The 16443-nt window shown below is 40.3% G+C and overlaps 1 protein-coding gene across 1 annotated transcript in view; it reads left to right on the top strand.

Moving 5' to 3' along the window:
- LOC134285028 (uncharacterized) overlaps window positions 1-13504 on the top strand; it is a gene marked incomplete at its 3' end in the record, with an annotated part of 176349 nt that extends 162845 nt beyond the window's left edge. Inside the window, 1 exon segment of the mRNA XM_062844902.1 lies at window positions 13081-13504. Coding sequence (XP_062700886.1) covers window positions 13336-13504 — 169 coding nt within the window.
- Between the last annotated feature and the right edge of the window lie 2939 nt (window positions 13505-16443).

The following is a 16443-nucleotide window of genomic DNA, read 5'->3' as shown; positions in this document are numbered from 1 at the left end:
AAACCAAAATATGAGGAAATGCTTCCAGTTTCGCCTTAATGTAGGAATGCTGGAAAATATTTCCCAGGATTATTCCTCTAAGGTTTTCAATAGCAATTCTTGCATAGATTTTTTTGATTTTTTCATAAGCTTGTTCCAGGATGTTCATTTAGGTAGGTAGGTATCTTTATTAGAGAGATTTTCAGCCCGAGGCTGGTTCATCTCTTTAGGATGTTCATTTAAAGGTTCTCCCGGAGATTTCCATCATGGAATTGTTTCATCATCATTCAATTGCTATAGAAATGCCTTAAGAAATATATTGTGGATCATTCTGAAAAATCCTGTGGTAATTCGGACTAATTATTAGCATCTAATGGATGGAATTCCTGGAAACTAATTTGTTTGTTTAGAAACTTCTATACCTTGAATGTTGAATAAAGATACACATCGTATTCGTAACGAAAATAATGGAGGAATTGTTCGAGAATTTCTTCTCAGAAATATTTTGAAACGTTTCCTTTAGTAATTTTCCCGTGCTTTACATTAGAATTCAACTAAAAATCCTATAGTATTGTCACAAACTGTTTCCTGAATTTTCTCCAGGCATTTTAATGATTTTTTTTCATAAAAAAGTATACCGACATTTCGAAAGCAATCTCTTGAAAATTCTAGGGAAAATTTTAGGTAAACCTGTCAGTTTTTTTTTTTGAAAATTGCACAAATATTAGACTTTTCCATTCGTTGAGTTAACAACCTCAATTTTGATTTGAAAATCGGGTCACTGAATCACTGAAACACTTATAATTTGAGTAATGTAAAATTGTGTCCCGCATCAGAGCAAAATATATCTGGTCACTTTATCCTGGATTAGTTCTTGAGCAATTTCTGGAAGAACTGCCGAGAAACTCCTAGATGAAATGCCGAAGAACACCCTGAGAAATTCTTAAGGAACTCCAGGAGGTAATCCCGAAGAATTCTTGGAGGAGTTTCGAGGAATCCCTAGATGGCTTCCTCAGGAATTCCAGTAAAAATTGCTTAGTAACTCCTGGAGGATTCCCCGAGAAACTCCTGGAGGAATACCCGTGGTACTTCTACAGGAATTTGCGGGGAACTCTTGAAAGAATTTTCGGGGAACTTCTGGAGATATTCCTGGGGGACTTCAGGAGGTATACTAGAAGAACTCTTGGAGAAATTCCCGAGGACCTTCTGGACGAGTCGTCGGGAATTCATTTCTGAAATATTTTTCCAGAAACTCTTGAAGGAATACTCAAGGAACTCCTGGAGAAATTGCCGAGTAGCACCTGCAGAAACCCGGAGGAATTCCTGAAGGGATTTCCGAGTATTTTCGAGGAATTTTTGGCGGAATTTTCTGAGAATTTCTGGAAGTATGCTCTAAAAACTCTTGAGGAAATTCCCCAGGGCCTCCTGGATTAATTCTTGAGAAACTTCGAGGAACTCTTGGATGGCTTCTTTAGGAACTCCAGTAAAAATTGCTTAGGAACTCCAGGAGGATTTCCCGAGAAAATTTTGAAGGAATTTCCGAGTAACTCATGTAGAAGTTCGAAAATTGGACTTTTTGAGAAACTCTTTGAAAAATTACAAGGAAACTCCTGGAAGAACTTCTGAAGGAATTATCTAGGAACTTCTGGAGGAATTCCTGAGGAAATACTGGTGAAATTCCCGTAGACCTGCTGGAGACATTCCTGAGGAATTCTTAGATAAATTCTTGAAGGAATTTGGTTCCCTAGGGATATCCAGATTGGTTCATAATCGGAATATTCGCCCAAAAAGTAGCCAAACTCCCAGAAGTATTCCTCAGGCACCTTAGGAGAGTTTTCCGGAGAATGCTTGGAGAAAATGTGCGTGGACCTGAAGGGGACTTCCAAGAAACTCCTGAATAATTTCCGGGGAACTTCTTAAGAACTGGTCGGAAGAATCCTGGAAGAATACCCAGGTAAATCTTGGAAGAATTTTTGTGGAACTCCTTGGAGTATTTCATACATTCCAGAGGAGTATCCATGAAAATGCTGTGTGAATTTCAGAGGAAGTCGTGGCACAGAGAACAGACGTTTAAGCTCGAATAAAAATACGTACAAATCGTTTGTAAAGGATTTAAGTGCACCTCAACGCCACCAACGGAAACTGCCCCACATATTAAGTCGATTTGACCCCACGATGCCAGTGTTCATCGTTAAAATACACTAGCCCACAAAGCGACGCGAGCGCCAAACGGTCAAAACGGCGAGCACTGGAAACAAAAATGACAACACAACAATGTAAGTGATGGGACGCTAGTGCCACGCAACGGAAGCATAACCAAACCACATACTCTGATATGACCGTTACAAAGTTTTACACAACCCGAGCAGGAGAAAATAGCTGAAGAATAACAAACTCAGGTATGGAAAACCCAATACCTACAACCTGAATGAGTAATTAATTAGCCCTGCATAAGAGGTAAAATACCTCAAATAATAACTGGAGTGTATTCTGTGCATAACTAGTGAATAATGACATCAGGTATTGCAATACCTAAATAATAATCGGCGATTTTGCTATACAAATAGCGATTTTTCCATAATTGAATAATACCTCAACCAGTCCTCAACATCAAACCAATAACTCGTTGAGGTATTTTATCAATACCTACAAAATACCAAAGTAAGCTATTTTCAATACCTGGATAACCGACCAATACCTTGCCTAGGTATGATACTTGACTTTGGTATGCTGCAGTTATGTGTCAGTTATTCGTTCCTGCTCGGGAAGGCAGAAAGCGAAGATAGACATCTGTTCTCTGTGGCTTTACTACAAAATTCGTTTGCCCAGTGCGCTTTTGCCAGAGGGATTTACCGCAGACAAACACACGTTTGTACCTAGAACAATTTTCGTGAAAATTCAGCCCCCACTTCACAGTACCATCATCTCTCGTCCATTGGCGTATCTAGGATTTTTTCCTAGGGGGTGCCTGGGGGTGCCAGCTTCAGTGGCTTTCAGGTTGTTTCCCTTTTTTGTTTTTGAAAAAGGAAATCTCGATCCACCCTCAATTTCTTAGTGTATGATATACTGTAACGCGGGAAAAATTAGCCCGCAAATTTAAACGTGCTATATTTTAAAGAAGTTTTTTTTAATCCGAACCGTTTTACTGATTTAACACTTTCCCCGCCATGTAAGGTTCAAAAACTTGGTAACTTAATTACGTATCATACATGGAATTTGTATTTTCAGTATGAACTTTACAATCATCGCGACAACCTCTTTGTTTTGTGTATTGAAAGCAATCAGGTCCTCACGAATAAATTTTCAGAGAATTTGTTAGAAGTGTGAATCTCGGAAACTGTACCACTGTGTGTGTAAATCACTCAGTTTTCGTTTGAATTTGGCAAATTTCTTCTGTAATATCTTTGTATCCCCTTTGGTAATTTCTTTAAGAATTTATTTGATAATAATTTATTGAAAATGTTTTAACAATTTATTTGATAATAATTTCGTGAAAATGTTTCGAATTTCACGGAACACCTTTCACGCATCCTTTGAAAATTGCTTCGACAATTACATTAGCAGTTTATTTGGATTTTATTTCATTGGAAAGTTTCTTGCCAATTTGGCATTGTTTTGTTAATGTCAGCAATTCTATAGATACTTGCTTTTTAAAATTTTCCAGTTACTCTTCAGGCAATTCCTTTGAGAATTATTTTAGTGAAGTATTTGGTAATTCATTCGACATTCGAGATTTCCTTCAACGGCTATTACTTTTGGAATTCAATCTTAATTTTCTTCAGAAATTACTTTGATGATTCGGAAATTTCTTTAAGAATTTCTTCGTATTTTTTTAATGTTTGTGGATTTTTTTATAGAATATATTTCGGCATTCGGCAATGTATTTTGAGATCGGATTTGGCCAATTTCTTTAAAAAGCCCTATTTTTTTTCTTCAGGAATTCCTCTGATAATTCTTAATTCTTATATGAATTCTCTTGACAACTGCTTGGAAGGTTCTGAGGTAATTTTGATGGAAATTTTTCCGGCAATTTCTTTGGGAATTTGTCTGGAAATTTTTGGTGAATTTCATAGGATTTTCATTGAGCAAGCGCAGTTAATTTCCCATTCTGCAATTTCCAGAAGCAATGAATATAAATACAATTAAATCATAAAGAATTGCAAAAGTTATCACGATAAAACTGCCTGAGAAATTTGCAAAATAACTGAAAAAGAAATCGTTGAAATAATTTCAGAGGAATTGCCATTGAAATTATAGGACAAAAATCCAAAGAAATTTTCAAAAAAAAAACAACCATGCCGAAGGAACCCTCAATGAAATGGATAAACTGCAGTTTACCGAATACGGAGTAGTGGGTTCAAAACCTACCAGAACGTGTTTTTTTCACAAATTCATCTCTCAATTTGTCAATTGGCAACATTCTGTCCCTTCTAATAAATTACAAGTTTTTCCCGTACATTGTTATAGGATTTCACTAGAGATTTCTCTAGTATTAGCTCCTAGGGTTTCTCAGGAAATTCCAACTATTCCCGAAATTCGTTTATGAATACCTCTAGTGATTTCTATTGGGATTCCTTCAGCTCGAATTGCTTGAAGAAGGTCAAGAGGAGTTCCAGGAGTAGTACCATTTCTAGAGTTATCCATGAATAAAAACTTAAGCGGAATTCCTGGATGAGTCTTGAGGAAAATCCCTGGAAGAAAAAAAGGTATTTCTGGAAGTATTCTAGGAAAACTGTCTAGATGAATCCCAGTAAGAATGCCAGGACAAACCCCTAGAGAGATTCCTGCAGGCATCACAGTAAGAATTTCTGAAGGAAACCTAGGAGGCATTCTTGAAACATTAGAAGCAGCAGGAATTGCTAATGGAAATCCCAGAGGAGTTCCTGGATGAAAATTAAGAGGAGTTCCTGGAGGAATCTAATGAGAAATATTTGGAAAAAATCCCAGGAAAAAAATCTTTAGGATTTCCAGGAGGAAACACCGAAGGTATTTTTGCAAGGCTCTTAGGAAGATTGCTCTGAATAATCCCAGCAAGTTTTTGAAGGAATCCCTGGAGAAATTCGTGGAAGAATCCCTAAAAGTATTCCGGGAGGTATTACAGTAACAATTTCTGGAGGAGTCCTAGGAGGAATTGCTAGAAGGACCACAGCAGAAATAGCTTGAGAAATCCAGCTGAAATTCCTGGAAGAAGGCCAAGAGGAGTTCCTGGAGAAATTCCATGAGAAATTTGTGCCAGAATCCTCGGATAAAATATCTTGGGTAAAAATTTCGGGAGGATTCACCGAAGAGCTTCTGAAAATATCACTTCAAAATTTCAGGAGGTATTTTAGAGGGATTCTGGGATGTATTATTGTAGAAATCTCAGCAGAAATCCTAGGAGGAATTGCTGGATGAAACTATACAGGGATTTCTAGATAAACCCCAGCAGGAATGCCTGAGAGAATTTAAAGAAAAGATCCTTGGAATACCCAGAGAAGGCTCTGCTACAACCGGAAGAGGTATTCTGGAAGAATCTAAATAGAACGCCCAGAAGGAATCACAGGAGGTTTTTCTGAAGCAATCTCAGGAGGATTTTCCGGAAGAATTCCAGCCAAAATGCTCGGGTAAATTTCTATTGGAATCACTAGAAGAATTTGTGGACGTATAATATTGATAATTTCTGGAGGAATTGCTGGAAGAACCGTAGGAGGAGTTGTTTGAGGTGTTCTTGGAGGAAGGTTAAAAAGGAGTTTCTGCAGGAGTTCCATGAGGAATTTCTGGAGGAATCTTTGGATAAAATCTCTGAAGGAATTCCTGGATTAGTCCTTGGAGAAATCCCTGGTAGAACAACCAAAGGAAGTTATGCAAGAATTCCAAGAAGATTGCTTTGAAAGGTCCCAGCAAAAAGCCCGGGAGAAAGCTCTAGAAGAGTCCGTAGCATAATTCCTGAAGTACCACAGTTAGAATTTCTGGAGGAAGAATAGCTGAATGAACCGCAAGAATTGTTTGAGGAATCCCAGCTGGAATATCTGGAGAAATTCATACAATTTCGGGAGGTATCATAGAAGTAATTTCTTTGGAAATCCTAGATCAGGAATGCCAGGGGCCTTAAGAGAAGTTTCTCTAACAACTGCCTGGAGGAATACCTACATTACTCTTTGAAAAAATCGGTAGAAGCGTAGACAGACGTTCAAGTTTGACTCAGCAGCTTGTGTAAAAAACATGGCCGCCACAAATTGCCAAGTGGCAATCAGCGAACAGATGGCGTTAGCGGCGTTCATATACAATCGCTGCCTCACATGTGCGTTGCGACCAACAACTGTCACCACGGTCGTCTTCCAGCCGGATGGCGGGAAAAGACCGCACATGTTGCACGCTAATAATGTTTCCACATAATTTGTGCAGAGTAAATGACTTTCATTTAATGTCTAAAATCTTTTGCACAAATTAGCGCAGGACTCTTGTAAAATATTTTACACATTATTACTTTTATGTTACATAGATTTGCTTGAATAAAACTGCATTTGGATGAACTTCACTCGCATTGGCAAATCTTTGTGAATTTGACGCAAATGTAGGAATGATTTTAACAGTGTTTGTTTTGATTTTATTTTTCGGTGGGTGTTGAATTGGGTGGTAAGTAAGCGGCTGGAAGCACGTGGTTTCTCAAACTGTCAACTGCTCGCGACTGCACTGTGGCAATCGGTTGCCTAGGTGTCGCTAGTGAAAATTTACATAGAAAATTTGAATAAATTTGTTCGAGCTAGAACGTCTGTCTGCGGTAGAAGTATACTGGAGAAATCCCTGATGGAATCGCAGGTGGAATTTCTGGAGGAATCTCAGGAAGATTTCCCGAAAGTATTGCAGCAAGTAAGTATGCCAGGTGAAATCCCTAGAAGTATTTCAAAAGGAGTCCTAATGGGAATTGCTTGCAGAACTCCAGCTAGAATTCATGGAGCAGCGTCACTAGAAGTTCTTGGAGAAATCTCCTATGGAATTTCTGGAAGAACCTCTGGAGGAAGTCCTGGATAAATCCTTGAAGAAATCTCTGGAAGAATCACCGAAGAGATTTTTAGAAAAATCCCAGGGAGATTTTCCCGAAAAAAAATCGAAAGAACTTCCTTAGAAGACTTCCTGTAGGTATCACAGTGAGAATTTTAAGAGGAGTTCTAAGCGAAATTGCTGGAAGAATCGCAGCAGGAGTTGCTTGAGGAATCCTAGCCACAATTCCCGTAGGAAGGCCAATATAAGCTTCTGGAGGAATTCCATGAGACATTTCTGGAAGAATCTCTGAATTAAATCTCCGAAAGAATTCCAGGAAGATTGTCTTGAAAAACCCCTCCAGGAATTCCTGAAGTAATCCCAATAGAAATTTTTGGAGGAATCCCTAGACGAATTCCAAGAAGTACCCTAAGAGAAATTTCTGAATCAATCTCAGCGTAAATTTTTAGAATGTATAACCCTGTCAGGACTGCCTGGAGAATGCTAAGGGAAGTTTATTGAAGAAATGCCACAAAAGTTCAGCCTATTGGACGCAGTGGCTTAATTTCCCCAACAGGGGAGGAAAAAAAATAGATAGAGGTATTTCTGGAGGAATCCATGGAGAAGTCTGTTGATTCTACCAATCTGTTCTACCAAAGTCTGTTGATCTTACCAATATCCAAAACGCCAAAACGTACAACGGTGATTCCGGGTGTGCTTAAGTTTTGTTCAAATGCGCTATTAATAAATATCGGAATTATTGAATGTATTTTTAAATTTTGGGTGACTGTCAAGGAAAAATTCTAGGGGGTGCCAAATTTGTTCTAGGGGGTGCCAGGCACCCCTGGAACCCCCCTAGCTACGCCAATGCTCTCGTCGCACACTTGCGATTCTATCCACCGTTTCTTTCATTACTTTCGTTACTTCCTCTTTCTTTGAGTAGTATTAAGTTCACCGAGAAAAGCCAATAAAATTCAATCATGATAAAGTCATGCGGTGATTAAACCTAGAAAGTCCAGTAAAAATTGCTTAGTAACTCCTGGAAGATTTCCCGAGAAACTCCTGGAGAAATACCCGTGGAAATCCTGAAGGAATTTCCAGGGAACTTCTGGAGAAATTTCTGTGGAACTTTTGGAGGTATTCCCGGAGAAGTTTTGGAGAAATTTCCGAGGGCCTCCTGGATGAATCATCGGGAATTCTCTTCTGGAAGAATTCCCGAGAAACTCTTGGAGGAATAATAAAGGTACACCTGTGGGAACCCGGAGGATTTCATGAGTAACTCCCGGAGGAATTTCTGAGGAACTTGTGGCGGAATTTCCTGAGAATTTCTGGGAGTATGGCCTTAAAAATTTTGGAAAAATTACCAAAGACCTCCTAGACTAATTTCTGAGGATCTTCTGAAAGAATTTCCGATGCACTCCTGGGTGAATTGCCGAGGAACACCTTCAGAATTTTTTGAGGAACTCCAGGAGGAATTCCCGAAGAGTTTTTGAAGAAATTTTGGGGAAACCCTGGATGGCTTCCTGAGGAACTCCAGTAAAAATAGCTTAGGAACACCTGGAGGAATCCCCAAGGAAATCATGGAGAAGTTCCCGAGGAATTCCTGTAGAAAAGGTGGACTTTTCGGGGAACTTCTTGAAAAATTACAAGGACACTTCTGGAGGAATTCCAGAGAAACTCCTGAAAGAACTGCTGAAGGAACTCTCTAGGAACTTCTGGGTGAATTCTCAGGGAAATGCTGGAGAAATTCTCGTAGACCTGAACACATTCCTGAAGAACTCTTGGAAGAATTCTTAGATAAATTGGGTTCTTGGGGGGTATCCAGATTGGTTCATAATCGGAATCGCCCAAAAGTAGCCCAAAAAGAAGCCAAACTCCCAGAAGTATTCCTCAGAGAAGTATTTTCCAGATAATGCTTGAAGACAATGTGCGTGGATCTCCTGGAGGAGATTTCCGATAAACTCCTGGATGAATTTTCGGAGTACTTCTAAAGAAATGGTCAGAGGAATCCTAGAAGAATACCCAGGTGATTCTTGTAAGAGTTTCAGACGTAACACTTGCGAAATTTTCATCGACCACGCTATTATCGATCATTTTAAATCTTCATAGTTGTGGCTTTCACAACCACAGGTGCGCGCATGGCTTTTCTTCGCGTTCGACGTTTCACACTAGCGCCTTCTGTTGACGATAGTGACAACGCAGTGTTTCATGAAGCATATCCTCCAGATGATAGTTATGTGAAGTGGGCGTTAGATTTTCACGAAAATTGTTCTAGGTACAAACGTCTGTTTGTCTTTGGTAAACCCCTCTGGCAAAAGCGTACTGGGCAAACGAATTTTGTAGTAAAGCCCTTCAAAGAACTCGTCAGTGCTTGTTGTAGGGTACTTTTATGAGACACAATGGTTCCACCCCGACAACAATAACGAGACAGAGTCTTCTCCGACGACGACGCCGTGACAGTTCGTTGAAGCGAATAATTTCGTTATTCTGGCTGCGTGGTCTGAAAGATTTTTCTTCCACCAACAAAGTCAACAAAAGAGGCCAAACAGATTGTCATTTTTCTTTGTCTGGTTGGTTATATTTGTTTCGCCTATTCTTTTGATTGTGATCATCGATCCGCGACTTTTTTTTTCTTTGCCGAATATAATGTACTTTCGGTGTCATTCTTCGCAAGACTTGCTGCTGGCTTACGCCCGGATCGGATTCCAATCACTTGCTAGCTAGCTGTCTTTGATGTACCGCGGTTTGGAAATCGTAATTTTACTTGCGTGGGAGCGTAATTCACAAGAATAAGCAATTTTTCTTGATAGCCTTTGAAGAGCTTTCCTTTGAATCGATATGCTTGACATTCTCCACAGATAAAAATCGCTATTTCAAGACGACATCCGACAAAAGGCATAGACATCAGACGTCCGCGGTCAGTGTCACAAGTCACAACATTGAAAATAATTGTTGCTGTATCTCGAATGTTTGTGCTCTGTGCGTGCAGATGAGGGGACTTCCTAACGACGAGTGAGATTTATTTTTATCACTAATGGATGCTATGAGCGATTGGTGGAGGGGGAGAAGGTGTGAAGTGCAGGCTTGATTCTTCCCCTCAACCACTGTGCTGACAGTGCTGTAAAGTTACGTCCGACGATGACGACGACGTTCCGGTACTCAATGCTTTGCGTCAATCCCAAGACAGTGCCAGTGCTGTACGCGCGCGTGAGTGTAACTAGGTACATTTGCATCCGTAATTGGATTTTGCATAATGAGTAAACTAAATTTAGAGCACTGGAAACGGATGATTGCTTCCCTTGGCTATGAGGGCTGAGGTAAAAAGAGCGGTGGGCTGAGCGATGCCATCGAGAATGGGAATTAATTAGGTCAGAGGGGCGATAGGTCGTTTAGAATGGAGAAGGTAGCACTCGGTTCGAGAACCGAGAATGTTTTTTTATTTTTTATTTATTTGATTAGATTTTTGTTGGCCGCCGCGGTTGAAGTCTGTTATTTCAGAGAGAGTGATGTGATAAACTATAGGACATCTATGAATCTGGATCTATAGGGCATGTTATGAATCTGGATCAAAAGTCGCGAATCCGTGCATTTACATGGTGGCTCCAAAGAGGAGATGATACATGTATGATATCCACATACAAACTATGCCTGAAGTATCAGCCACCGGATCTAAAAATGTGACTAGTGATTTATAAAAGTCATAATGCCTCTATTGATCACTAATTACATTTGAAACTCATGCTTTCACAACCTCATGCAACTATCAGGTAAAGAGCGGGCTCCAGAAGCACGTTATCCTCCATTTGGGACATTTGTGCCATCGCCATACATATAAGCCTATTTCATCACTTACCTGAGGGAATGGGACAAGGGATGGAATGGGATTAGGAAAGGGAAAGGTGATGAAATAGGAAGGGTGCCCTAGAAGAGAGAATGAACGCATAATCGCAACGAGAGCTTATAGCCCATACCACAACGTGTTTAATCAGTGCCCTGATAAGAACACTGTAAAACGCATAAGCGTAAAGAGAGCCTATAGCTCATTGGAGGTAGCTTATGACGTCATGCGATTTTCAATGTGACATTGAAAGGGCTGAAAGTCTCTCTAATAAAGACAAATCAATCAATGTGACATTGAAAGGCACGTCATCGAAAGCATCCTCAATATTCAAGAAATCACCCAAGCAAAAACTACGTTTGGGCGAGTACTTTCTTGAAAACGTATTCAACTTTGTGTAAAAGAGTCACTGTGGACATCCCAAATTGGGAGGCATGTGAGTTCACATGAAAAGGCATGTCAGCCAGACGAACATCACATATGTGATAATCGATAATGCGTTTCATGCATTTCAGAAAGAACGATGTAACCAAATGAATCTGGACCTCATTCCTTCTTTATACAATGCACGCACCCTTCCGGGATAAAACTATGGAGCTATTTCACGCCATGAAAATACCCAATAGCAAACTACAAGAGTTCAAATCATATTTGAAATACTTAAATCCCTTTGTTGAAAAATGGGACAAACCCCTATTTGCACTTGGAGATATGAAGTAAGCAGAGCTTTTTAGTGCCCACTAAGTCGATTATATAGCTATAGTTCTCAAGCGGAAGCTAGAGATTTGTAACTATACAAAAAAATGGTTTATCCGAAGATATTTTGAACTTGAACCGATCAGAGTTCCATTCAGGAATACCTCTTGCGGTCCGCACAGACCGCAGAGGACAAGCTTCTTTCAAAGCAATAGTTATGGTCAGGGATGGGAACACTCACTTGCAAAGAGTTACACTCACTTACCATTTTCTCAGCTCAGAAGCATGTAATCAAGAAACAATGTATGGACGACTTTTGCTTTGTGGTTTGGTGTAAAACTTTGACGAATAGAGTAGGGATCGCACGCGCATCTCAAATTCGTGACAGGGCTGTGAAAGCTTCTCTCCACGAGGTGAGTGTAATTCACATTCACCTCGTGGAGAGTTGCCTTCGAAGCTCTTTCACGACTTTGGTATGTGTGTGCGTAGTAATGTAAGCTAATTTACAAAATTTGAATAATCCCGACCTTATTTAGCCTCAAATTTGAGACTTAAGAAGGGCAACTGATTATCTCGGAGAAACGCAAGGTCCACTGCACCATTGCTCCGGTTAGCGCAGTAAGGGCATAATACTGGAGGACGCCCTAATTCTCCACAGGCTCCGTTTGTGGTTAGGTTTTTATTAGCCCCCCCCCCAACCATTCATTCCTTGGTACGGTAAGCATAAAGCCGCATAACACCATGAATTAGGGATCACCTGTTTAGTGGACTCTTACCACTGCACTGGATCAGGCGGTCCGTAGTGTTATTCTTAGCCAATTGAGACAACCCCTACCGACACTAGACAGCTATCTAGGCTGATCGGGGAAAGAAGTTAACATTGATGGTTAATTTCCAAACGAGCCCGAATTGGCTCCAAAGAGGAGATGATACATGTATGATATCCACATACAAACTATGACTGAAGTATCAGCCACCGGATCTAAAAGTGTGACTAGTGATTCATAAAAGTCATAATGCTTCTATTGATCACTAATTACATTTGAAACTCATGCTTTCCCAACCTCATGCAACTATGCTGCCAAAAGTTAAATTCTATGTTTGTTTAAGGATCTTCAAGAACACCCTGGAGTACAGGTCATCGGATCCACAAGCGTAATCAATCTAAAACGACTAAAGCACTATTGCATTGTTGGGGTCCGCTATTGGGTAGCAAAATCGAATCATCACTTTCTAACAACATGAGCCTTCGGCTCCCGGTGGAAGGTCACCAGTAGAAACAGATTCGAAATTTATCTGTTAATTGGCGGTAGTGTTAAAGCGTTAAAACTCTTACATCTTGAATCCCAACAACAGGTCAACTTGTTTAACATAATCAGAGCTAGCTCACAGCAGGGACCTTGGTTTGAAATCCATCCAATGGAAATCTTTCACTTGAATCAAGTAACTTGATCACTTCTGCACAACTAATATAATTGAATTTATTTGCAAATTGAATCCTTTCTCATTTCCCCTACCACTTATTAAGAAAACTACTAAACTCTCCCCTTTTACACTTAACGGTAACTTTTCATCTCCGGTTTGTTTCTTTTCCTTCATTTTTCCAGATTGCATCCTGAAAGCTTCTGAAAGTCACACAATCTTCACGCCAACCAAGTGAAGAAATCCCCCTCTCCGACATCGTAGAAAGCTTCTGACGACAAACGACCCGCACTACTGAACACTGCTGCGATTGAATGCCATTATCGGCGACGACGGTGTCGGTGTTGGTGGTAGTGGAGCAACAGCTTCTGCCCGTTGAAAGGATAATGCCAATAAAATAATTGTCCCACAGGAGGAGAAGGAAGAGGTTTGAAGAGCGTATGAAGGTGGAGAGAAAGAAAGAAACGGTGGTGGAAGGGCGGACTGCCGTCGGTGGGCGTCGGAGAGGTTCTGCGGTAGTGGCGGTCGCACGCCGGAAAAGGCACAATTCCATCGCCAAAATGACACTGTACTGGTGGAAGCACTGGTTCTGGATCACCGTGTTTGCAGGTGAGTTTTTTCGAGGTTCATGCATTTTAACTATTTAGAACAATATCTGTACAAAAAGACCATGTCAATAACAGTAAATGCAATAGTTTCCCAGATATCGCATTGATTCAACTCTTGTTTCTTTCTTTGACCCTACCAAAATTATTGCCAAAGGAGAAGATTCCTTGCAGCGTGTGCCTAGTTTTTTTTTTTCAATTTTGATTTGATTGATGATAGGAACATCTTTATCTATCACTGGTGCTGATGATGACTTGTAACGAACGCTATAGCTTGCCCGTCCCCGTGCACATCTTTTTCACAATCTTGTCCGGACTCCGGAGTGATACTGCATATTTCCTGCATACGCGACGTTTGCCCCACAAATCGTAGGCATCCAAAGAACATGTGCTCCTTTGTCTCGTCTTAGTCTGTGCACTTGGGACATGATGGAGAATCTGCATATCAAAATCTGTGCAAATACCAGCATAAGCACTTTCGATCCGACAGAAATTATGTTCAAAATTCACCTCGACATAATTCCTCCGTCCATCTGCCCATGTTGGAGAAGAACTATGTGCTCTGCCATCTCAGCATTGATGTAGAACTGGCCTTTTGAGTCACGTAATTTCGTTGTTGGCATTTTGCCCGCCTGCAGCCATACCACTTTTTTTTTTAAACTGGGCGAAATGCTCTGGACACTCTTACATCAACCTGTAGGTACCTTTTAGTCACTCCATGTTTCCCCAAGTAACACACTTGTCATGTCACAGAGGAGTCACGGCGCGCAGGTTTTTGGTGAGCAGAAGTTATTATGTTTTACTTCTGACATTAAATATTTATTAGGTACAAGTAAATACAGCGACTTCTGCGCAACAAAAAATTGCGTCGCCAGAGAATTTTTGAAAAGGTGGACAGGCCTAATAGACATGTCATCGGTCGGTGTTACCATTCATGACTAATCTTTCCACAAATGCCGGCTTCTCGAAACGCGAGATCAGCCATCCGCGATGACTACGCCAGATGGTCACTACGGGTTTACCCATCGTTAACTCTCCAGTCTGAGTTAGGGTTTAGACTCGGACTGCAAAAGGTCATAGAATTTTGACTGTTCCTACTATAGTTATTTTAGCCATGGATTCGAGCAGAATTGTGTTGGCCATGGATTAGTTTGTTGTGTTGGCTACCCCATTCAACCACCCTGGCGTCGATGTCTCCACCGATGACAACGACATGGAATCCCACCAGTACTGCACTGGGTAGCGAATCTAGCAGAGACGAGACCTTTTTTACTGGCCACCTGGGGGTGCATACAACTTCATTAGTGTACCACGCATGGCCCAGCCATCTTTATCTACCAACTACTGGAGAATGAATTGACATGACACGGAACCTCACGATGAAAGCGACTTACTCCGCCAAAGCTCCACTCCTCACTGCAGCGACAGCATCACACTGAAACTCCCATCATGATGCATGTTCTTTGACTGCAAACTAGCCATTTATATGGACCGCCACTATTCATCCTTACACGTAACCCAGTTCTTTTCAGACAAGGCCATATTTGTATTTGACTCTAAGACTGCCACAACAGCTACTTGAGAGCAACTGGTGAGGCCGCACGCGTTAAAGTGATTTAGGTTCAGCTGTGTGACCTGCACTACTCACCTCTTTGAAGTCTTCCATGTGTACCTATAGTCACTTGTGTGACGGGTAAGTACGGCTCCTATTTGGCATTCAAATCAGGCATTTTGGTGCCGAGTTGACCTTCTTCTTCGAACTACCTGCAGAGTTTGCTGCTATTGGGGCCACAACACCATCACGATTTGTGGCCTTGCTCGAAGAATCTGATGCTCGTAGATGAGGGCACACTGACCACTTAGTTAAATCTGATCCTTCCGACTGTACCCGCCTTTTTAACATTTCCTATTGAATGCTTAACAGTGGCAATGTGGGTGTATGCCGGGCCTTTCCGCAGGAGACACTAAGTAAATCGATCTCGCACTATTATTTGAGGTAGGCTGCGAGCTCCTAGGCGGCTTTTATCTCATCCAGATTTTAACACTGAGATGTCAGGGCTCTCTCATGTACCTTCTCACCTCTTCCTTCTTTAGAACCAGCATAATATCGCCTATCCTGATACGCCGGAAAAAATTCTGAAGGAAGCCTTGGGAAATTTGTTCAAAAAAAAACATGAATGAAATCTTGAATAAACCTTTGGGGAAATTCAAAGAAGTAAATAAAATTTAGAATTTTTGGAAATTTTAGAATTTAGAATTTTTAGGAGTTTTAGAAGAAATTCTTGGAAGGTTTTCTAAATGAATCTTTGAAGAAACTTGATAAGAATTTCCATAAGCAATTCTTGAAGATGTTTTAAAGAAATCCCATTAGTAATTTATGAAGTAATTGGAAAATTTTCATAAAAAGATTCTGAATTTCCAGAAAACTCTTCTAGATGTATTTTTAAAGGAATCCGTGAAAAAATTTCGAGATTTAACCCAGGGGGATTTTCTTCTGAGATAAATCACTAGAGGATTTTATTTTTGAAAGATATTCATGTTTTTTCTTGAGGAATCTCTAAAGAATGCTTCGAAAGAATCGCAGCAGGAGCTTCCCAATAAGGTATTATGAAAAAAACCTTGGAGGCTCTTTCTAGGTAATCGCTGGAAGAACTCTTAGAAATCATTGAAAGAGTTTTTTTAAATAAATCCCTGAAATCCCTGAAGGAATTTTGAATGAAATATTAAAAAAAGTCCGGGAAAGAATTCCTTAAAGAATCCCTGGAAGATTTTCGATAAGAAATTGTTAGAGAAGTAACTGCAAGAATTCATGAAAAATTTCAAAAAAGTGCTGAGATTGTTCAATGGAGGAATAACTGAGAAACCTTATGGAAGGCTACCTCAAGCAATCCTTGAAGAATCTCTTGGTTTTGAAGAAAACGCTGTAGGAATCTGAAAAATTGT

Source organism: Aedes albopictus, chromosome 1 (genome assembly GCF_035046485.1).
Source record: "Aedes albopictus strain Foshan chromosome 1, AalbF5, whole genome shotgun sequence".
Classification (NCBI taxonomy): Eukaryota; Metazoa; Arthropoda; class Insecta; order Diptera; family Culicidae; genus Aedes; species Aedes albopictus.
The sequence above is the reverse complement of the archived record's forward strand: the minus strand, read 5'-3'. Positions and strand labels throughout refer to the sequence as shown.